Source organism: Nuphar pumila, chromosome 6 (assembly GCF_984573655.1).
Source record: "Nuphar pumila chromosome 6, dmNupPumi1.hap1.1, whole genome shotgun sequence".
Lineage (NCBI taxonomy): Eukaryota > Viridiplantae > Streptophyta > Magnoliopsida > Nymphaeales > Nymphaeaceae > Nuphar > Nuphar pumila.
The window spans coordinates 15,235,624-15,261,082 of NC_143254.1; the positions used below are offsets into that span (position 1 = coordinate 15,235,624).

The window sequence follows — 25,459 nt, forward strand, 5'->3', positions numbered from 1 at the left end:
TGTTGAATAAAGTCTAGGGGGGGTCGACCATTTTGAGTAGGCTTGAATTTTAAAAAAGAGAAAAAAGAAAAAAATTGACTTTGGTGGTGTGAGAAAGGAGAAGACCCTTTCGTTGTAGTTGTTTGCCTTTGTGGAGGCTTCTGAATATCGTGTTCTTTGATATTGTGGCTGCAAATGAGAGAACACCTTCCCGAACTTGTTATCTTTTGTTTTATGTCTTGCGTAATTTCTGTCTTGACTGATAGATTCCATGTTATAGATTGTGAAACTATTTCTAAAGTGTTAATGATATTGTTCATGTGATTTAAGTTGTTCTGAAACTTGTGCATGTTTGAGTTTTGCTGAATTTCATATTTCTACTAAGATATTTATTTATGTACTTGGGTTTGTCTGACACAGTCTCAAAGTTTTGACTATATCTCCCTAGATACTAGTCCAAATCGAGCGATCTTTGGATTGTTGGAAAGCTAAGGTCCTTCCCTTCACATTTGTTGTTTACTGTATCTTTATTAGACCACTAAAATCTCTGGCAAGTTTCTGTCAATCAGACAAGACCCGAGTGCAAAGTATCATTATTATCATTTTGTGTTTTCTGCATATTTTTTTTTATTATTGAATGAAAGTTTGCAAATCAAATTTTGTTGGAAAGATAACATCCTAAGCTTAATTTTTCATGTTTATGACTTTTCCTGAATCAAATCCGTTGTTAGCCTAAAATAGCCGACAATCTCTATTTGCCGAAAACTAGTTTGAATCTGGACTACCTATTGTTTTCCTGAAGGCATATTCTAGAAAGATAACACTCTGAGTGAGAATCCTTATGTTTTGTATTTTTACTGATTCATTCGTTTGTTGTGTCCAAAAACTGATTACTTTACTGCATGCTTGAGACTCTATTCGTCAGCTCGGTTAGCCTAGAAAAGAATATATAACAACTTAATTTAGGCATAAGATTAAAATTATTACTCCAGAAATTACAAACTTGGATTCATTGAAAAGATAATAGGATTTGGCACAACTTACCAATTTGGAGTTCTCCTAGACTCCATTGGCAGAGGGATCAAAATCTCTTTCCAAATTGTTGGTTTGGTCACCTACCTATCCTGGGTGTCCTGTCCATCCGACCCAATGAATCTGTCGTAACTTTGCCTACACAGATCCAAATTCAGTGTTTTTGGATTCGTTGGAAAGGTGCGCACATCACACAACTTTCTTATGTTGGCTACTCTTATCAAAATAGAGTGCTCAGGCTTCGAATCATCAATTGGTTGAGTCCTGTTCAGACTCATCTGCTTAGATTTAGCTTTTGCACATGGAGATCCAATTGGATCTCAGATCATGGATCGACTCATACGTTGATTCTACACCAGTTAGGCCCTGGCCAGGCTCCTACGAATCTCTCTCTCTCAATATATATATAGTAGGGTATAACTTCAAACAAAAAGTATTCAACGTTATATCCAACCAACACGTGTCGTTGATCATGCATCAATCAATGGTGCGCCACTACAAGGATGAGGGTCAATAGCGGTGATTCTTTTTTTGTGAAAAAAAAATCTCTCTGCTATTGATCAAGCAATAACAGCAAAATTTTTATTCCGGCTATTAACTTATCAATAACGACGAGCCATGAATCTTACCGCTATTACTCTATCACGGCCATGAATCTGGTCGCTATTAGCTTTATCAATAATGCTGAGCTGGATATCCTCTGGAATACCTTTTTTCTATTTGAAGCCTATATATATATATATATATATATATATATATATATATATATATATATATATATATATATATATATATATATATATATATATATATATATATATATTGAGAGTAACACCCAATGCCCCTGGCATCGAACACGGTCAAACGCACTAGGGGCATTCATGTGTTCTTTTTTTTTTTGTTGTTTTGGACTTTTAGACCGTAGCTAAAAGTGTATACAGTATAGAAAGTTGATGGTATAGCAAATCAAGTTAAGATTAGTCCAAAACACTGTTATGTACATGTGTCCGGTAGGGGGAAAAAATTAGGATGGTTCAGGTTCGTACCATTTCTAATTCGGGTTCAGATCTGGGTTTTCTTAAAAGGTGTGATTGGATTTGATCCACATTTTGTAAAAGTATTGGTTCTTGCATCCATCAGGGCTTCTTGTCCGTTTGGGGTTCAAACTTACAACGCAGGATTCCTCAGTTAAGATAGTGTCATTTTTAACCTGTCCAACTGCCATGACCCATCTGAACTGTGGGTCATATACTTTGAATCAGTCCATCCACAGGTTAATAATTCTTGCAAGTTAATATAGTTTAAGATACACAGAATGGCAAATATATGAGACAATCGGCATCGTGGGGTCACATGTAGTGCATTAGCATCAAATACTAAAGAGGTATTGAGTGATACCCAATGTTTATTAAATTAACAGTGTGAAGATGTTAACATGTCAGATCTGAAAGGTGATATAGGACGGAACCAGCAACGATACATGAAGGGAAGGCCCCCTGTAAATTACTTAAATGATAAAGATAGTGTTATTTTATGGGCCAACTTTTTGCCTATAATAGTGAAAATGGGCCTCAGTTTTCTGAAATTCATAGATAAAAAACTGCCTAATGAAGGCCTCGGTCGAACATCTGTTATCTTGATCAACGTGATTCTTTTTTATTTTCTGTATTTACCTTTCAAATTGGAAAATAAAAGGGATCCCTTCCTTTGATATGGGATGGCTACCATCAGTCCACATTCAGATAAAATTGTGCACCAGTCCTAGCCGTCGATTGGACCGGCTAGGATTGAATGCATCTTGAAAAACCATCCTATATCAAATGATAAGATCGTATTCATTGAAAAACCTTCATTCATCTATATGAAAAACAAAAAGGTAAATATATTTAACATTTAATAGGTCTCCATCTTCTCTCTAAAAAAAAGGTGTCCATCACGTCCTAGCCGGGGGGACCTATTTGGCTGGAATTGGATGCTTTGGAACAAGTCCATCCACTGGTTTTTGAAAATGACAGTGTCGGACAAGCTAATATACAAAATTCTTGCAATTGCTTAAGCGAAAGGGAGTCGAATTTTCCAACTGTTTCCTTGTGAATGTCTTGGAAACTACAACGAAAGGTCAACCAAGAAAAGTGAAGCCATATGTGGGAAGAAAAGAGGTTACAAATGGTTGTTGGTTCCTTATATAGAGCAAACTTAGGAGTAAGCTAAACGAAAAAGGAGACTCCAATATTGCACTCTCCTTATTTATCTTGTTCATGCGATAATCTTGATCGGTTGCCTTGTATCTATCCTTATCACCAGAAGATAATCCACTATTACTCTTCGTCAAACTTAGCCATGAATGAAGGCCAAGTTTGCTCCTTAGACTTTGAAAGGATGTTCGGGCCAACAACTTTGTAAATATATCAGCTATTTGATGTCTCGATGAAATGTATTTTATGATCAAGTTTCCTTGCGCCACCTTTTCTCTGACATAGTGATAATCAACTTGTATATGCTTAGTCCTGTTATGAAAAACATGATTAATTGACATATGTAGAGCACTAATATTATCACAATGCAATGTAGGAGGTTGTTCAAGTTTAACCCTGATGTCCTTTAAAATGTATGAGATACAAGTCAATTCGGCAGTGGCAGAGGCCATGGAGCGATACTCTGCTTCAACACTAGATTTGGCGACAACATTTTGTTTCTTCGCACTCCAAGTAATGCAATTACTTTCAAGAAATGTGTAAAATCTGGAAGTAGAACATCGTGTGATTAGACAACCTACCCAGTCAACATCTGAGAATGTATACAGATCAAGAGAACTTTGATGCATTATTCTGAGTCCATAATCCAAAGTAACCTTTACGTATCTAAGAATCCTCTTGACGATTTGAAAGTGTCCAACCGTTAGATTATGCATAAATTGGCTGACATGGTCGACGCTGAATGATAATTCTGGTCTAGTAATAGTCAGGTATTGGAGTGCTCCCACAAGGATGGAGTATTGAGTTGAATCTGAATAAATTTCAGAATGATCCGATCCTGATTGAAGTTTTTCCACAATGAGAGTACCTATGGGTTTGCTCTCGAGCATATTGGCACGTTCAAGAAGATCCCTAACACATTTAGCTTGACAAAGAAAAAGATCATCATTCAAATAAGTGACCTCGACACTCAGGAAATAATGAATTTTTTCAAGATCCTTTATAGCAAACTCCTTTGCAAGATGTTTGGTAAATTGGTCCAAAAGCACTGGATTACTCCCCGTGAGGACCATGTCATCAACATATACAAGTAATATAATGATATCACATCCCTTATGACATACAAACAAAGAGGAATCTGCAGAGCTACAGAAGAATCCATAATGGAGGAGAAAAGTACTTATAACTTGTCAAACCAAGCGTGGGAAGCTTATTTTAAGCTGTATAAGGCTTTCTTCAATTTACAAACATGATGAGGAAATTCTGGATTTTTATACCTCGAAGGTTGTTGCATGAAAACTGATTCATTAATAGTGCCATGTAGGAAGACACTTTTTACATCAAGTTGGTGAATCTGCCATTTTCGAATAGTAGCAAGAGAAAGAATTATTTTAATGATGCCTGGTTGGACAACCCAAGAGAATGCTTCTGAAAAATCAATTCTAGCAATCTGTGTAAAAGCGCGAGCTACAAGGCGTGCCTTAAGCCTCTCAACAGTGTTATCGACCTTTAATTTGACTTTAAAAACCCATTTTGCTCCTACTATATTCATGCCAAGTTTAAAAGGAACTAGATCCCTGGTGTAATTAGCCTTCATAGCATCTATTTCTTCATTCATGGCCTCCCGAATGGCGCAAAGCATCTTTAAAATTTGTTGGTTTTTTGGGAATACTGGAATACTGTAATGTTTCATGCAAACAGGCATACTTTGGATTGGGTTTGTGAATACCTGCCATGCTTCTTATGATCAAGGATCTGGTGTTCCCCGCAGTCGATTGGATAGCAGGATGACTGCTAGAATCCATTGGAGAAAGAAGCTGTTCATTTGTTGAAGGCGGAGACATAGTGACCGGATCAATAGTAGTGTCATGAAGCAAATCAGGTTCTGATCAAGTATTAGGCGGACATGATCTGAGCTCTTCAATGGGAGGCTTAGGAATTCCATCTACAATATGATCATCATTGTGAAGATGACTTTGGCTGCTCACTTCGTCTTGTGAAGATGGCTGAAAGTTGAGAAATAGTTCTGATTGTTGAGAATATGGTTTATCAAGATTCAAAAACTCAAGATCATTGAAAGTTGTTAGTTCCTCATGAATATCATCATCTTGATATAATCTTGTGGGGTTTTTATATGGCATGGTAGCTTCATCAAACACAATGCGACGAGACGTGTATATGCCACTGGTAGGGGGATGAAAACACTGGTATCCTTTGAATCTTATACTATACCCAAAGAATATATAGGTACTAGATTTCAGATCAAACTTATTTTTGTTATATGGTTGAAGGTAAGTTAAGCATCTATACCCAAAAATTCCAAAGGATGAATAGTCGGGCACTTTTCCAAATAGTTTAAAAAATGGTGATTCCATATTCAATGAGGACGGTAGGCAATTTATTAAAATATGACTGTACTAAAAGCATCAACCCACATAGATTTAGGAGCATGGGAATAAAGCATGGTAAATCCCAGTTCTGTGATGTTATGGTGTTTTCTGAAATTCATATATAAAAAACTGCCAAACGAAGGCCTCGGTTGAACATCCATTATCTTGAACAACGTGATTCTTTTATTTTCTGTATTTACCTTTCAAATTGTAAAATAAAAGGGATCCCTTCCTTTGATATGGGATGGCTACCATCAGTCCACATTCAGATAAAATTGTGCACCAGTCCTAGCCGTCGATTGGACTGCTAGGATTGAATGCATCTTGAAAAACCATCCTATATCAAATGATAAGATCGTATTCATTGAAAAACCTTCATTCATCTATATGAAAAACAAAAAGGTAAATATATCTAACATTTAATAGGTCTCCATCTTCTCTGTAAAAAAAAAAGATCTCCATCACGTGGGACCTATTTGATTGGTCCTAGCCGGTGGGACCTATTTGGCTGGAATTAAATGCTTTGGAACAAGTCCATCCATTGGTTTTTCAAAATGATAATGGTGGACAAGCTAATATATAAAATTCTTGCAATTGCTTAAGCGAAAGGGTGTTGAATTTTCCAACTGTTTCCTTGTGAATGTCTTGCAACGAAAGGTCAACCAAGAAAAGTGAAGCACATATGTGGGAAGAAAAGAGGTTACAAATGGTATAATATAAAGCAAACTTAGGAGTAAGCTTCTTCCAGTGCGTGCAGAGGAGGGTAGAATTCTGCTATGAGAGAATTGAGGGGCACAACATAAAGGAAAATGATGAGGGGTGAGGCTACCACCATCTGTTGTTAAAGCGGCTCAAGATGAGGATGTTGAATGTGGACCGTCCATCTTTGAATGTATGGTGCTTAAGTTACCCCAATATATGTGATGCTAAATAAAATCTTTTATAGTGATATGCCATTGGTTCTTTTAGCTAATTAAAGCCGAGGATAAAAAAAAAAGATATTAAAATGATTCAAGTTAAAGAGTAATGACTTTGTGTTCAATAGAATTTGCTATTCTCAACTACAATTACTAAATAGCCTACAAAGTTTCCGCACACCTGGCTAAGCGTGGCTTAAGGCTTTCAAGTTGAAGGAGGTCAAGATATCGATATCCAGGGTGTGCTTTGCCGCAAGGCTTAAGCCAAATGAGAAACTATGCATGATGTGTGCAGAAAAGTAATTACGCATGAAGTTTTATACTGCGGGCATTGATGATCAGAGTCCATGGTCGACGCGGCACCTCTTGACTCATAATGTGACGTCCACTAATGTTTGTCAGCGACATGATTGATAGTATGCATGCAAGTGACGCGTTGAAACTTGGGGTGGGCATCGGGCCGGGCCCGTATAGTGATCGGCCTGTCGGGCTTTAAGTGCGGCCTGGCCCCAAGATGGCCCGGACTGTTTAACAAGTATGCGGGTTTTGGCTTGGTTCTTAACGGGCTCGGATTTGAATAGCAGCCCATCACCGGGTCTATTGTCCCAAACATTTGTAGGTTATTTTTTAATAAAATTAATAAATTAAATTTTAAATTATTAAAAAAATAAATTAAATAAAAAAACAATTCCATAAAATTATCTTTTTTTTTTCTCCTAAAATTACTGCAACTAATTAGGTAAATAGCAAATAATTAACATGCGCCGTTGATCATGCAACAATCAATTATGGTGTGCCACTACAAGGATGAGGGTCAATAGCAGTGAGCAGAAAAAAATCTCGCCGCTATTGATCAAGCAATAACAACAAACTTTTTATTCCCACTATTAGCTTATCAATAAGAACGAGCCATGAATCTCTCCGCTATTACTATATCACAGCCATAAATCTCGTCCGTATTAGCTTTATCAATAATACCGAGCTGGATATCCTCTGAAATACCTTTTTTTCTACTTGAAGCCAATATATATATATATATATATATATATATATATATATATATATATATATATGAAGAGTAACACCGAATTCCCCTGCCATCGAACACGGCTGAATGCACCAGGGGCATTCATGTGTCCTTTTTTTTGTTTTTTTGGACTTTGGACCGCAGCTAAAAGTATATACAGTATAGAAAGTTGATGGTATAGCAAATCAGGTTAAGATTAGTCCAAAACACTATTATGTAAATGTGAACGGTAAGAGGAAAAAACAGGATGGTTAAGGTTTGTACCATTTCTAATTCGGGTTCAGATCTGGGTTTTCTTAAAACGTGTGATTGGATTTGATCCACATTCTGTTAAGTATTGGTTCTTGCATCCATCAGGGCTTCTTGTCCGTTTGGGGTCCAAACTTACAACGCAAGATTCCTCTATTAAGATAGTGTTATTTTAACCTATCCAAGTACCACGACCCACCTGAGGGTCATACATTTTGAATCGGTCCATCCGCAGGTTAATAATTCTTGCAAGTTAATATAGTTTACGATACAGTATGGCAAATTTATGAGACAATCGGCATCGTGGACCCCTACTATGCCGATAGGTGGGCCATATACTTTGAATCGGTCCATCCACATACAGGTTAATAATTCTTGTAAGTTAATATAGTTTAAGATTATAAGCAAATTTATGAGACAATCGGCATGGGGGGGGGGGGGGGGGGTGTTGTCCACGATTCAAAGTATATGACCCTCAGTCCACATTCAGGTTAAATTGTGCACCAATCCTAGCCGTTGATTGGATGGCAAGGGCTAGGATTGGATGCAGGTTGAAAAACCGTCCTATATCAAATGATAAGATCGTATTCATTGAAAAATCTTCATTCATCTATATGAAAAACAAAAAGGTAAATATATCTAACATTTTATTAGGTCTCCATCTTCTCTCTCTCCAAAAGAAAAGGTCTCCGTCATGAGGGACCTATTTGGTTGGTCCAAGCCGGTGGGACCTATTTGGCTGGAATTGGATGCTTATGAACAAGTCCATCCATTGGTTTTTGAAAATGATAGTGGTGGACAAGCTAATATACAAAATTCTTGCAATTGCTTAAGCGAAAGGGGGTTGAATTTTCCAACTGTTTCCTTGTGAATGTCTTGGAAACTACAACGAAAGGTCAACCAAGAAAAGTGAAGCCCATATGTGGGAAGAAAAGAGGTTACAAATGGTATATAAAGCAAACTTAAGAGTAAGCTTCTTCCAGTGCAGAGGAGGGTAGAATTCTGCTTTGAGAGAATTGAGGGGCACAACATAAAGGAAAATGATGAGGGGTGAGGCTAGCGGATATGAGTCACAACCATCTGTTTTTTCATCAAATTGCTTAGGGTTCGATGCATTCTTGAGCTTCAAACAGGAGGATACTCGCGATAATTTTGCCGTCTGTCTCTACGAGGCTCTGGTGGATCGCGGTGTGCGTGTAGCCCTCGATGAGGATGACAAAAACAAGGGAGAAAATATTGGTGTGATGCTTACCTACATCGAGGTTTCGGAGGTCTTCTTGCCAATTTTCTCGAGGCACTATGCTGAATCGAGATGGTGTCTCGTAGAGATTGCCAAGATGGTCGAGTGCAACAGACGCATTATCCCCATCTTCTTCGACATCGATCCTTTAGATGTCCAAAATCAAACAGGGCCATTTGGGAGTTGCTTCTCAGAACATGAGCTTCGTGAAAAAACGGAGGTGGTGGAGGAGTGGAGGGAAGCACTCAAGGAAGCAGCTGGATATTCTGGCTTCCATTTCAACGGAGCAACAGATGGGTCTCTCTCTCTCTCTCTCTCTCTGCTCAACTATTAAATTATACAAATATGCTTCTGGTGAAAGGATATTTCACCCCATTTGTTATAAAAGTTCAGAGCTTATGTCCTTACCTTTCCCACTATGGGTGAAGAACAGGGACCTCGTGCAATGTAATTGCACAGAAAAAGTTTCCTTGTGTGACACTTGTTAGTATGTGAGCCCTAAAAATTTTGACCCATTCTTCGATTAAATTGAACAGGTGTGATGCAAGGAAATAAGACATCACATTTTTTTTTATACAACTACATTGCACCTGATCCCCGCTCATGGGTGAAGCAAACAGTTAAGCATCATTATAGCTAAGTAGGCCTCGATTTTTCTCATCACCTTCTATTTTCACATGAAAGTCTTTCAACTCTTCACAGTTGAAAGAACTCTGATGAGAAGGCCTTGCTGGTAGGGCCTTTTTATAAAGTCATGCCACTTCTCATGGAATGCTGTTCTCTTCCATGGGAATGAAAAAAAACAAAACAGGCTGTTAAATCAATGGCATTCTTGGGCTCATCTTTGCATCTTGGTTTGCTGTTTGTTGTAACATTTTTATTTATATTAATATATATGAGGCATTAATATATATAATAATCATCATAACTTTCCTAACCAGCTAAAAAATGCGTAGTTGTAAGTGTTTGCTTAATTTAAACATAAATACTTTGTTCTCTATAACTTACATACTTGGTGGCGAACATGTTCTACTAAAAACTGAAAAAATTGCAAGAAACACACAACTTTGGCCTATTTACGAACACATGCTTATCTTTAGAAATATTATAAATACACGCATAACTTTTGAAAGTTGCTTTGTTAACTAAGTGAGTATTTGTAATATTTTAAATGTTAGGTGTGTTTGTAAATTTCTCTCTCTCTCTCTCTCTCTCTCTCTCTCTCTATATATATATATATATATATATATATATATATATATATATATATATATATATATATATATATATATATATATATATATATATATATATATATACAATGCTTGTTTCATTTTTATTTTTTATTGTCAAGATTTTGCCAAAAAAATGTGAGATTTATGATTTTTTTTCAAATTCTGGTGAGCTTTTGAAAAACTAGATTTTGCCGTTTTTAACGTTTGTCACTATGGGTACAACATGCTAAGATGACTAGGCCTCCGATCTTGGTCGAAGGTTAGTCCATGTAAAAAATGAATAAAAAGGAGTCGCTTTAAATTAATTCAATTAACTTTTCTTTTCTTTTTGGTAAATAAGCATTGATCTATATGTATAGATTAAGCAAAAAATACTTATAATTCTTCATACATACACATGCGTGTATTTATGTTTGTTTCCATGGGGGTCCCATAAATTTTCTTTTTGATAAATTAACAGGCAAAAGGCAGAGCTGATCCCAGTTGTTAAAGCGGTTCTTAGAAATTTGAACAAGACCCACGAAGAGTTTGACGTTGAAGAAAGATTGAAAATAAGTTATCAAGAGTTGGATGAAAACGCGAAGTGCATATTTTTAGATATTGCATGCTTCTTTGTTGGACGAGGCAAAGAATATGCAATGTATATGTGGGAGGACTGTGGGCTTGTCCCAGATACTGCAATTAGAGTTCTCCTTCAAAAGTCCCTTATCAAAATTGATAGCCACAAAGATGAATTTACAATGTCTGATGAAATTCGAGACATGGGGAGAGAAATAGCTTTAAATGAAGGCATCTCACAAAGTAGGTTGTGGGATGAGGACAGAATATCAAGAGCACTGCAAAGCCATGAAGTAAGTAGTCAATTTCTTTTCCTCATTGTTAATTTCAAATACTTTTCCTCTTCATTTTTTACTTTTAACAATATTGACACTCATTCATATATATATATATAAAACTGAGCATGGGAAACTGTAGAACCTGTCTGGTGGTACGAAACATGGGAAGAACTGAGCGGTGAGGACTGGTTCTCCTCAAATCGTGAGAGGGAAGTCGCCCTCCCGTGTTAGGAAAGCCACTGGCTTCCCCAAATGGTGGAGGGAAACTAGCGGGCAACATAGAGGAAGTCTGGCTGGACTTCGGCAACTAGCTGGCAGTGGGTCTCTGGTCAACGCTCGACCAAAAGAGACCCCTTTTCCAGCAAATGGTAAAGCAGAGAAAGCCAAAGAAGGGGCTTTGGTTGGGCATGCCACCAGAGGTGGTGACCATTGCTGGCCAGGGAAGGCCTGATGAGAGGGATAATGAGATAAGGGGGAAGATGATGAGGAAGAAAGAGAGGAGCCGCTCGAATATAGGGAGGGCAGGGGCGAACAGGGGAGCCAGTGGTTGCCGACTCACTTGTTTGCAAAGGAGAAGAAAAAAGAGGGGGATGGGGACATTCGACAGACGGTATTGGAGAAGAAGAGGGGCCTGTTGGATTATGGATTGTATCCAACCTGATGTGACCCGATTTGACATGGGCACATCATGGGATGAGTTACAAGGTAATTATTGCAATTACCCATGCAAGATAACCACTAATTGTGATAACCTCTTAAGTACAACCTTCCACTAAGTCTACAAAGAGGCGTGATTGCTTGATGAGTGCAAATAAGGTATCCTCTTTCTCACATTTAGGTTCAGGGTCATGCTCACTATCGATCATGCTCAGTATCGAATTGATGGCCTGAGCTCATCGTGGGCATCGATAGGCTGAGGAGGACAGCCCCCATCTACCAAAGTACCATTCAGAAAGGCCACATCCGATAAGGCGGCTTTTTTAGGATCTATTTTACGCTTACATTGGGTTATGGGCCCGCGCCATGCATCCGCTGCACACATTCATGGTGTGGGTATGCCAGCGTCCATGCGATGCTTGCCAAAATTTTTATCGGCGTTGTTCTCCCTCACCGAACTCCATTTCCCTTTGGAAAGTTGGACGGTGATGGGAAAGCACTGGCCAGCGACCCTTCGCCTGGGGGTAGACAACAGCAGCTATTCCCCACGGAAGTCAGTGGTGGTTGTCGTCGGTGAGCAGGGATGCCAGATTTTGGCTTTTAGTAGGGGATTTTGGAGCCCCTTCGAGGTTCCCTCCAATCACCATAAGTCGACACCTGCTGCCACTTCTAGGTCGGACCAGGCCTTGCCAAGCAGTGGCTGGCCGTCGTCAATGGCTCCCACGGCCGGACGACGGTTGGTGGTCGTCGGCGGTTGTTGATGAACAACCATAATCAATCGCAACCAACAACGTGGCCGGTTCCCATCGATGGTGGATGGCCATGGTCAGTGGCAGATGCTGCCAAAGCCCGATCGTCACCATCAGTGGTGGAGGCCGTCAGTGAACGGCAGCCGCCTGAGGTAGTAGTGGAGGGGGGGCGATACCCTGAGAAACTAAATGGCTTTGGTTTGGGGATTTTTAACCCCCCTTCCATTACTAGCCTCCATCGGCGGCTAGCTGATAGAGGGTCGCCGTCGCCGACGGCCATTGGAGCTGGCCGCCGGTGACATTGGTTGAAAGACGAAGAAGGTGGGGGTGAACCATATCCGGGCCATTTTCCATCTCCACACTGACGGATGGCCCAGATCGATGGTGGCTGGCCTCCGGTGGCCGACCGTCGCCCACAGCAACTATGGCAGCACGTCGGAGGTGGGGCTGCCAATGGAGGAAGCGGGGGTTTGAGAAACCAACGTCGATCGGTTTTCTCAGGAGGCTCGAGCGTCGGGATCCATTGTAGCAACCTACAGTGGATCCTGACCCGAGGGATGGCTCGATCCGACCTGGGGTCTAGTTCGGGTATCGGATCTGCCTCACTATGGACTCGATCCAGACCTGGATCCTCTGTGATTGGGTCAGAGCCCATCCCAGGTGGATCCAATAGAGATCCAAATTCGTTAAGGATCGGGTGGATTGGGTCTGGACCTGATCCTTGGGATGGGACTGAACCCGAACCCATTTGGGATATCGAGTCTCCTTCTAACCCGATCCATAACTGATCCAGGATCTGGATTCAACCTGAATATATTATGGATCGGGTCTGGGTCTAGACCAAATCGGGTTTCCAGATCTTGTCTAGAGCAAGTGTGGGTCTGGAGCGGGTCTGGGTCTGGATTGGGTCATGTTCTTGGATCGGACTTGCATCTTGTTTGGATCGAGTCTGAATCTGGATCGGGTTGTGGATCTAGATTCGATCCAGACCTTGATTACAGTAGACATGGATCTAGATCAGGTCTGGATCATAGAATCACACTTGGGACCCATCATAATTGGGTCTGGATCCAAACTCAATCTGGACTGGGGGATCCGACCGAGATCCTTTAGAACTGGATTTGAATCCGAATTGAATCAGATCAGATTCGAAATAACATTCATGTACTATTTAACTCTATAAAGGACTAAAGCGGTTTTGTGACTGATACGAGGCATTCTAAGACCGATTCATAGCCATTTTTTACAGGTTCATATTGGTTTTTTTATCGATTCCTGAATATAGAAACCCTGTTTTCATAAATGCATGAAGGAAAAAGGATTTTTTCATTCAATTTTAAGGGTTTTTAGGCTTTTGTATATGTTTTAGACTGATTCGACTATTTTGGCACCAGTTTAGGCCCTTAATTGATAGGTTTGGGGCCGGTTCAGAGTATTTTTAGACCGGTTCTAGCATGAGGACCCTGAGTTTTACCTATAAAAATATGTTTTTATCATTTTGCATGCTTTATAGGTGTTTAATTGTCATAGAAGCATGACTTTTTCATGTCTTATACCTGCATTTTATGTTATTTAAGTTATGCATGATATTTAAGTATAAATTATAACTAAATTCATGACATATATGATGTGTTTTTATCAAAATTTAATTATGCATATAAGTTGACGAATGAATTTATATTATTTGAAGTCATAATACATATTTTGTTATGAATATACATGCATTATCATGTGTGCATGGTCATGCTCCATAATACGAATACATTTACGGGAAAAGATTTTGATTAACTAACTCATGCAATCACCAAAGTGATATGAGTTGTGTTAATTGAGGATGTTTTGGACCGTGTTAAGATTCTATATTATGATTATGTGTGACTTTATGAAATAATAATTCTACCCAAAAGTAAGTCACCGTGTTTCAAATTCACATATGAAGCATATTTAGATAACTTTCCAACAAATAAAACTTTTCCTATCAATATGGATCTTGATCTAATATCTAGGCACAAATATCCAAAACAAAATCTAAAATAGATCTAAACGAGTCCTTTATGAACCCAAGTCTTCTGCTCTGTTCCTGCATCACGGGTTAAGGTCTCAGTGAGACCACGATATGGCCTAGGTTCACAGTTTGAACTTTCAAAATTGTGATGACTCATTCCACTTGGGACCAAAGCAAACATGCCTAAATTATAACTTGACAAACTTTGCATTAATTTTCGACCCAAATGAAAATGTATATTTCATAGGTGACAAAATTGGGATTCCATTTCTTTTCTTTAATGGTTTCACAAGGAAACAACTAAATTTGGGGAATCTTGGTTTGGGGAACCAACTTAACCACCACTTGCTTGTTAATGTTGTCCTTGCCACAATAACATTTTATCTTTCTACTTTTTTTAATGACTTTTAGTATTCCATAATCCTGTAGATTTGGTAACTTTTCAATGGTTAACATGCTTCCATCCCTTGAATCAAACATTTGTTTTAAACAAAACGCCACCTAACTTTCAGGTTTGTCATTTTTGTGAAGGACTTGCATGCCAAGTGGCATGATAAATCTTTCACCCATGTCAAGGGCCTAAGATAAATCATATATTGAGTTATTTGCATGTTGCACTTCAGGAAACCAAGGAACATATCGAAGGTATCGTTCTCAACTTAGAAGAGAGAGATCAGACACATGGGAGCACTAAAGCTTTTGAAGCAATGCCCAACCTTAGATTGCTTCTGGCCAATTTTGTCAATTTTGAAGACAATGACTTTCACCATTTTCCTGCAAATCTGAAATGGTTGGAATGGAAAGGGTGTCCATTAGAGTCAGTACCATTTAATTGCAAATTTAAGAAAATTTCTATCCTTAATTTATCTGATAGCAATATTAGCCAATTTTGGAAGGAGCCGGCGCCAAGTCCTGGAACAGAGTTGAGCATCCCCTTGCAATGGAAAAACGAGGTACGTAAATTAACTGGCATCAGTTCATTATTACATTGAGGGACACTGCTCTGTGCAATGATAAACTTTGCCTGGAATGTCAAGTGAAAGAGCGGGTTTGAGTACTTGAGGACGACCACTTCAGTATGGGACAGGATCAGGTGATACCGATAATCACAATTGATGGTGATTTTCAATATCCACCTGCCATCCTGTTGGTTCAAGGGTCGAAGGCCAAATTCCTCATTCAAAAGAATTTGGGGGATTCAATTGATGTGGTCTTTTTTATTTTTTCCTTCAAATTACTTTTATCATGTATGTCATTTGGTCACTAAACTTGTTGGCAGGCTTTTGATGGATTGAAAGTCCTTGATCTCTCTTGTTGTGTTCATCTCAACACCAGCCCGAGCTTTGCCAGAGTCCCACACCTAGAGAAGCTGATGCTTGATGACTGCACTACTTTGACTGAAGTTGATGAATCCATTGGCTGCCTCAACAAGTTGTCATTCCTGAGCATGAGAAACTGTGAATCGCTTAAGGAATTTCCCAACAGCATCTACCAGTTGGTTTCGCTCAAAACCCTCAATCTTAGTGGATGCACCGGACTTTCTTCTATGCCAGATCAACTTCCCTCTTCTTTGGTCACTCTTGATGCCAAAGATTGTACAGATTTGAAAAGAGCTCCCGATTTCTCAAACTTGGAGAACTTAGAGGCATTGAACCTACAAGGATGCAAGAAAATCATCTATTTTCACGGCCTTGGAAATTTGAAATCCATAAAACGCATGGTGTTGGATGGATGTGAAGGCTGTAGTTTCGATGTTATGGAGAGCTTCAGGGTACCTTCTTGCTCGGTGTCATACACACACATGCACACGTTTCTGGGCTGGTTTGCTTATTATTAGACTTGTTTATCGATTTGTATTTCTTATCCAGGATAAGAGGTTTATGCATGTGGAGGAGCTCAGCATCTCCGGTAGTCGGACTCACTCTGAGATGCCGGACCAACATTTCCTTTTCATGTTCCCATTTGGATCTGAAACTGATCCTTTGCTCCTGGAGAGTGTGCATTGTCATGCTACTGTCGTTCCGTCAGAGAACCGTCAAAGCATCGCTTCAGCAGCCATTTCTATCAAGTACATGAATGATAATGATGTAATAATTACTGGGAGTAGACAAGAAGCTCATCGTGACACCGATAATGATCTTGAAGACGACAGCTATGGATGTTGTTACACTCTTCGTTTCAATGGCTCTGATGAGAATGGTCCTTTTCAATTGACGGCTTTGTGGAATAAGCTGTGTGTTTCGACGGTTGATGGCCGCCAGCTGACGAGGGTTGATATTAAACTTCGGAACATGGGTTACTGGACAGGTATGACTCATCCTTTATCTTCTTGAGCAAAGGTAGAAGGAATTCCGAATCGCCGTCATCTTCTTCGTCTAGAAAAGAGCATAGAGCAGCAGGAGAAATCAGGAGACGAGTTTTTCAAGGCAAAGCAGTCGTCATCATTATGCTTAGGAACTTGTAGCCTTTCAGTTCAATGCATTTTTTTTTTTGAGTTTTGAAGGAAAAAGAACAGTGGAAACGAGCGTGCAGTTGATGTTTTTATTCTTAAAAGTAGTAGAGATTGCAATGACAGTTTGGTGCTTGTATGCATGGTATTGGTGTGCGGTTAGTTAAAGTAATTAATCAATCAGTAAGTTTGCATTTTGTGGGTGTGGGTTCTGTCCAAATTGAGGACTTTCAAACTATTGCACTAGAAGATGAGATTTCTTGAACATGATGTGGGGCTGTTTTTCTTTTCTGAAAGGAAGATATTATTAAAGTATCGAGGAGAATTAGGCACATGATAGTGTCACCATGCATGAAAACGGGAAAAAATGACCACAAAGAAAAATATAAAATAGTCACAAGCAGGGGCGTAGCTAGGATTCATGTGAGGGGGGGGGGGGGGGGGCGGGGGCAAACAGGGGTGAAGAAAAAAAAAATTATTTGTGTGATAGTCGGGGGTTGGGGGCAGCGCCCCGGAAAAAATTTTTTTTTGAGATAAAATAAAAAATGGCTACAATTATTAATAAAAATCTATTTCATATGGACAAATCAAACTATTTGCTGCAGTAAGGGCTGGGCTAGGACTGGGCTGGGCTAAAAAATGGATAAAAATCTATTTCATATGGAATCAGGGCAGGGCTAGGACTGGGCTTTTATAAAAAAAAAAAAAATTTAACTGTTTGGGGAGGCAGGACTGGGCTACAGCCCAGTCCTGCCCCCCCCTAGCTACGCCCCTGGTCACAAGACAGAGGATACGGCCTCTGTTTGCACCGCAAGTTTAACTGTTCCAATGTGAGAAACAGCACGATCTTGAGATGATAATTTCCCAAATTCAGCTTGAATATGATGTGGGCTGGACAAAGTGGTGTTCGTTTTTGCAATTTAGTGTCCCCGTTGTCCAAGCTGAGCAAGCAGCTTAGCTGTTACGTAGGATTTGGGTCAGCATTTTGAGCGCCAGTCGGTTCTCTAAGCCTTTTCGTGAGCTGGGTTTAGTCGGCCTACAGTCCATCCATAACTTGGGATAGGTTGAGCTAGCCAAGCGAGACCAGCTGGTAATTGCCACCTTTACTAATTGGGTCGGGCAGTCATGGGTTCAGTCAGAGTCTTCCGACCCCTATGGCCAGGACCAAACTATAGTCACATGTCCCATTCTCAGTATTTTCTTGGCAAGTCAAAATCTCGTGATAAACTAAAAATGCTCTTTGTAATATTGAGCAAATCATGGCACATTCATAACAGGTATGAGTCATCCCTGATCTTCTTGAGCAAAGCTAGAAGGAATTCCGAATCGCCATCATCTTCTTCGTCTAGAAAAGAGCAGAGAGCAGCAAGAGAAATCAGGAGATGAGTTTTTCAAGGCAAAACAGTCGTCATCATTTTGCATAGGAACATGTAGCCTTTCAGTTCAATGCATTTTTTCTTTTTTGAATTTTGAAGGAAAAAGAACAGTGAAGACGAGCGTGCAGTTGATGTTTTTATTCTTAAAAGTAGCAGAGATTGCAAGGACAGTTTGGTGCTTGTATGCATAGTATTGGTATAGTATACTACAAAAAAACAGCTGATTAGCGATAGAATTTAGCGATAGAATAATTCTGTCGCTAGTTAGCGACAGATTAACGAGAGAAATATATCTGTCGCTATAACCAATGAAATTTACGAAAATAGCGACGGAATGTATCTCCTCGCACAATCCGTCACTAATTAGCGACAGATTTTGTGTCGAAACATTTTGTCGTAATGGACACACCATTTAGCGACGGATTTTCCGACGGACAATTTGCCGTCGCTATTTTGCGACAGAATATATTCCGTCGCTAAGTTCGTAAATTTCATTTACGACGGCGTAGCGACGAAATTAATCCGTCGCTAATTTTCGATAAACCTAATCGTAGACCTCCTTCATTTTCTTCTTTCACGTCGTTCGCTCGCTCCCGCCGTTCGCCCGCTCCTGCCGCTCTCGCCATTCGTCGTTCGTAGTTCGCCTGCTCCCGCCGTTCGCCGTTCGTCCGCTCTTGCCGTTCGCCCAGAGAAAGGTAATACGGGGACCGGCGTTCGCCCGGAGAAAGGCAGGGGATTAACCCCCTGCCGAAACCGGCAGGGGGTCGACCCCTGTTTCGGCAGGGGGTTAACCTCCTTTCCGGCAGGGGGTTAACCCCTTGCCGGAAAGGCAGGGGGTTAACCCCCTTGCCAGAACATGCAGGGGGTCGACCCCGACCCCCTTGCTGGAAAGGCAGGGGGTTAACCCCTTGCCGAAACAGGCAGGGGGTCGACTCCGACCCCCTGCCGGAAAGGCAGAGGGTTAACCCCCTATGTTCCGGAAGGGGATTGACCCCCTGCCGGAACAACAGGGGGTCGACCTCCTTCAGTTTTTTACTGCCGTAGAACACATATGAGCATGATCGAATCACATATATAACTTTTTGTCTGCCTTAGAGCACATATGAGCATGGTAGAATCACATATAGAGTTTTTCTGACTGTCTTAGAACACATATGAGCATGCTATAATCACATATTCAGTTTTTTGACTGCCTTAGAACACATATGAGCATGATTGAATCACATATATAACTTTTTGCCTGCCTTAGAGCACATATGAGCATGGTAAAATCACATATAGAGTTTTTCTAACTGCCTTAGAGCACATATGAGCATTCTATAATCACATATTTAGTTTTTTGACTGCCTTAGAACACATATGAGCATGATCGAATCACATATATAACTTTTTGCCTGCCTTAATGGACATATAAGCATAGTAGAATCACATATAGAGTTTTTTGTCAGCCTTAGAGCACATATGATCATGCTATAATCACATATAAAGTTTTTTGCCTGCCTTAGAGCATATATGAGCATGATAGAATCGCATATAAAGTTTTTTTAACTGCCTTAGAACACATATGAGCATGCTATAATCACGTATTCAGTTTTTTAACTGCCTTAGAACACATATGAGCATGCTATAATCACACATTCAGTTTTTTCACTGTCTTAAAACACATATGAGCATGCTAGAATCACATATATAGTTTTTTTACTGCCTTAGAACACATATCATTCATGATAGAATCACATATAAAGTTTTTTGCTTTGCCTGCCTTAGAGCACATATGAGCATGATAGAATCACATATAAAGTTTTTTTGACTGCCTTAGAACACATATGAGCATAATTGAATCACATATATAGCTTTTTGCTTGCCTTAGAGCACATATGAGCATGGTAGAATCACATATATAGTTTTTCTAGCTGCCTTAGAACACATATGAGCATGATATAATCACATATAGAGTTTTTTTACTGCCTTAGAACACATATCATTCATGATAGAATCACATATAGAGTTTTTTGCCTGCCTTAGAGCACATATGAGCATGATAGAATCACATATAAAGTTTTTTTACTGCCTTAGAACACATATGAGCACATGATAGAATCACATATAGTGTATAATTTATTTCAATATATTTTTTTTATCAATATTGATTGTTCTTTTCTTGTGTAGGCTGCTAGCGATAATCAGCGTAGCGGAGCTGAAGGGACAGATCAAGGCAATGAACAAGAATTCACACAAATTCTTGGCGATGATTAGATTAATGTGTTGAAGAAGTTTTATTTTTTTTTGTTTCGAAATTGTAATTGTTGAATTGTAAATAATTAAACTTGTTAATTTTAAAATGGAACGATTAATTGTTGTAGATTCTTTTTATATGAAATTTTATGTGTAGTTTGTTTTTTATTTACAGGAAATATAAATTGTACAGGAAATAAAAATTGTAGCGTTCTCGATATTTAATTTTCAAATAAATTTTTTTTTTCCAAGTTTGCGATGGATTAGCGACGGATATATCCGTCGCTATACATATAATTTAGCGACGGCTTAGCGACGAATGTAAATCCATCGCCAAGCCGAGGTTGTCGTTTAGTACCAGCGGATTTGCGACAGAATCCGTCGTTCGTTATTCTGTCACAATTAGCGACAGAATTTTTCCACCGCCAGTTAGCGTCGAAAAATTTGCGACGTCAGCTGTCTGTCACCTCTTCATCGCTAATCCGTCGCTAAGCCGGTTAGCGACGGAATGAGGTTGTCGCTAATCCACTGCTTTGTTGTGGTGGTATTGGTGTGCGGTTAGGTAAAGGAATTAATCAATCAGTAAGTTTGCATTTTGTGGGTGTAGGTTCAAACTATTGCACTAGAAGTTGAAATTGTTTGAATGTGATGTGAGGATGGTAGTGGACCGAGGCGGCTCCACCTCCGTGCCATCTCAAAATCCTACCCTCCATCTTCCCCTTCATTTCTGCACAGGTTTTGATTTTAACCTCCATCCCCGTTTTATGTCCTCCATCTCCGGTCCAAACCGGGTATGATGGGAAAGGGCTCCATTTTTTCTCGATTCACTATCATCTCTAAAATAGGATTCGGGATGGGTCTGGGTGGAAATCGAGGGTGGGGATGGAGCGGGGCATGAGAAAGCGTAGGTCCATCCTCGCACGGGTTTTGATTTTAACCTCCATTCCCAACTCCATCCCCGGTCCAAATGAGGCGAGGCGGGGCAGGGTCCCATTTCCATCCCAAGATGTGGGGCTATCTTTTCTTTTTTGAATGAAAGATATTATTAAAGGATCAAAAGAATTAAGCACATGGTATGTGTCAGTACCGTTCATGAAAATGGAAAAAATGACCACAAAGAAAACCAAGAAAATATAAAAAAGTCACAAGACAAAGGAGACGGCCTCTGTTTGCACCGCAAGATTAACTGTTCCAATGTGAGAAACAGCACGCCGTTGAGATGAGAATTTCCTGAATTCAGCTTGAATGTGATGTGGGCTTGCCAAAGTGTTGTTTTTGCAATTTAGTGTCCCCGCTGTCCAAGCTGAGCAAGCAGCTTAGCTGTTACGTAGGATTTGGGTCAGCATTTTGAGCGCCAGTCGGTTCTCTAAGCCTTTTCGTGAGCTGGGTTTAGTCGGCCTACAGTCCATCCATAACTTGGGATAGGTTGAGCTAGCCAAGCGAGACCAGCTGGTAATTGCCACCTTTACTAATTGGGTCGGGCAGTCATGGGTTCAGTCAGAGTCTTCCGACCCCTTTGGCCAGGCCCAAACTATAGTCACATGTCCCATGCTCAGTATTTTCTTGGCAAGTCAAAATCTCGTGATAAATTAAAAATGCTCTTTGTAATATTGAGCAAATCATGTCACATTCATAACAAATATGGGACAAGCATTGGTAATGCCACACCCAATTTTTTATTTTATTTTATTAGGTTAATAGCCTTTAAGATAATGTCCTGCATTAATGGGGAAAAAGCCTAATCCCACATCGATGTTAAAAAACGGTGAAGTGGCTCTAGAAGGGCCTTTTTTTTCTCATTCACCTTGGATACATTGCAAAGGGTCAATTGCCTTTATTGAAAACTTAGCTGTGCAGCATAAAATGGTATTACAAAGTTAATTTTTTTCGAGAACGTTGAAAGCTTATTATAATGCTTTCAAAAGATACCCATCATAGGTGTGTGAGTTTGAAAACCCCAAGCCTTCAACTTTTACTATTGAAAGGGTTAAGAAACTGGCCAAACTAGCGGTCGGCCAATCAGTATCTTTGTGATGATTGTTTTTGAATACTTGGACTACATGAACACTGATAATAAGGATGACCTTTCAGTGGCTAATATTTTTTGGAAGGAACTTCTAAGTCTTCCTCCGTACTGAGAAATTGAATTCTATATTGATTTTGTCTTGGGAACCAAACCAATTTCTAAGACACCTTATAGAACGAGACCTACAGAACTCAAGAAACTCAACAAACAACTTCAATAATTATATGATAGTAGTTTCATCCGACCATCAGTATCTCCATGGGGTGCTCCAATCTTATTTGTTAAGAAGAAGGACGGGTCACTATGGATATGCATTGACTACTGATAGTTGAATGCAATGACCATCAAGAATAAATACTCGTTACATCGAATTGATGATTTGTTTGATCAATTACAAAGAGCTACATGTTTCTTGATGTTAGACTTGCATTCAGGGTATCACCGGCTAAAAATGAGAAAAGTGAATGTGGCTAAGACAATTTTTAGATCAAGATATGGTCATTATGAATTTTTAGTCATGCCTTTTGGTTTGACAAATGCATTACCAACATTCATGGGCTTAATGAACGGTCTTTAGACCATAGTTAGACAAGTTTATAGTGGTATTTGTTGATGATATTCTTATCTACTCAACCATGAAGGAGCAACACAAAGAACATTTAAGGATTGTTTTACAAACACTTATAGAAAAAAGACTCTATACCAAGTTGTCAAAGTGTGCATTTTGGCTATAACAGGTATCTTTTCTTGGCTATATCATATCCAAAGAGGGAGTTATAGTGGATCCTAAAATGATTGTGGCAGTTTTCAATTACCCTAGACCCAAGAACATTACAGAGATTCATAGTTGCTTGGGATTGACTGGTTATTACCGAAGATTTGTGAAAGAATTCTCAATGTTGGCCGTTCCTATAACCCAACTCACCAGAAAAGACATTATGTTTATGTGAAATAAGAAGTGCGAACAAAGTTTTGAAGAGATCAAGAAGCTCTTGATCACAACACTAGTTTTAGTTTTGCCTTCAGGGTTAGGAGGTTTCACAACCTGTAATGATTCCTCACATAAAAGTTTGGGTTGTGTATTGATACAACATGGAAAGACGATGGCTTGTGCATCACGCTAGCTGAAAACCCATGAAATGAACTATCCAACCCATGACTTGGAGTTAGTTGATGTGTTGTTTGCCCTTAAGATTTGGCGATATTATCTATATGATGAACAATTTGAGGTATCTACCGACCATCATAGCCTGAAGTATTTATTTTCTCAGAACGATAATGAAGATTACTTGAGTTTCTAAAGGATTATAACTTTGAGTTGAAGTATCATTCAGAAAAGGCTAATGTAGTCACTGACGCCTTTAGTGAGAAGTTAGGGTTCTTACCTAGACTATCAGATTGGGAGTTGTTTTCCACCATTGCCTATCAGAAAGCAGAAACTTAGTGTCTACTAGGTCGGTTATTATTCGTGCAGATTATCTTGAGATCAGATTTATGGGATCAAATTAAGGAGAAATGACCTCTAAACCCATAATTGAAAAAAGTGAGAAAAGGAATCTCTGAAGGTAAAGTTTCAGACTTAGGGTAGATGAGCAAGATCTCCTAAGATTCAAAGATAGATTATGCATTCTTAAGAATGATCAACTCAAAAAGCGATTGTTGGATGATGCACACCACTCGAGATATGTCATTCACCTAGGTAGTACCAAGATGTATCAAGATTTAAAAGATACATTTTTGTGGAGCGATATAAAGAGAGACATTGCAGAATTGGTGAGCAAATATCTAGTATGTCAACAAGTGAAGATTGAGCATGAGTGACCCGTAGGACTATTTCAACTACTTCTCATATCTGAGTGAAAATGGGCATATATTACTATAGATTTTGTATCAGGACTTCTAAGGACTAAAGATGAGATAAATTTGATATGGGTTATTATTGATCGAATTACCAAAACATCCCAATCTTTTGATCGACTAGCTCAACTCTTCATCAAGGAAATAGTCAGACTTCATGCAGTACCCGACTCAATTGTTTAAGACAGGAACTTCAAGTTTACTTCTCGATTTTAGCAAAGTTTTTAGGATGCTATGGATACAAAGTTAAAGATAAGCCTGACATTCCACCCTCCAACAAATGATAAGTCTGAGCAGACTATTTAGACTCTGAAAGACGTGTTGCGAGCATATACTTTGGAGTATAGTGACTCATGGAAAGACATTCTGTCCTCGCTGGAGTTTTCTTATAACAATTGTTTTAAGGCAAGCATGGGCATAACTCCCTTTGAGGCCCTGTGCGGTCGTCGATGCTGAACATTGTTGTATTGGAATGAGGCCAGAGAGAGAAAGTTATTAGGGTGAGAGTTGTTTCAGCATATGGTAGAGTAAGTTAAATTCATCTGCGAGCGACTTCTAGCTGCACAAAGTCAACACAAAAGTTATGCGGACTAGAGGTATTGTGAGTTAGAGTTTAAGCAGGGTGACCATATATTTTTGAAGATTTTTCCCTTTAAGAGAGTAATGCATTTTGGTCATAACGAGAAATTGAGTTCAAGATATATTGGATCATTTGATATACTTACGAGGGTTGGTACGACAGCTTACCGTCTAGTCTTGCCACCTTCTTTGTCTAGAATTTATAATGTCTTTCATGTCTCTATGCTATAAAATATGTGCTAAACACTATGCACATATTGTATATAATTGAGCCAGTGTTGGAGATTCAGGATGACATGAGCATTAGAGAGGATCCCATTGAAATTTTGGAGACAAAAGAATAGATGTTACAAAATATGGTTATATATTGAGTACTAGTCGGATGGAGCCATCACAATAAGAGTAAGGCTACGTGGGAGCGTAAGT

At 39.3% G+C, this 25,459-nt stretch overlaps 1 protein-coding gene across 1 annotated transcript in view; it reads left to right on the forward strand.

The window, feature by feature from the left end:
- The first annotated feature begins 8,829 nt into the window (after positions 1–8,829).
- The window catches only part of LOC149834082 (TMV resistance protein N-like), a 29,127-nt gene continuing 12,497 nt past the window's right edge, over positions 8,830–25,459 (forward strand). Inside the window, exons 1-5 of the mRNA XM_090009279.1 lie at positions 8,830–9,326; positions 10,725–11,115; positions 15,135–15,464; positions 15,791–16,282; positions 16,380–16,818. Coding sequence (XP_089865405.1) covers positions 8,830–9,326; positions 10,725–11,115; positions 15,135–15,464; positions 15,791–16,282; positions 16,380–16,818 — 2,149 coding nt within the window. The remainder of the gene's footprint in view (positions 9,327–10,724; positions 11,116–15,134; positions 15,465–15,790; positions 16,283–16,379; positions 16,819–25,459) is intronic.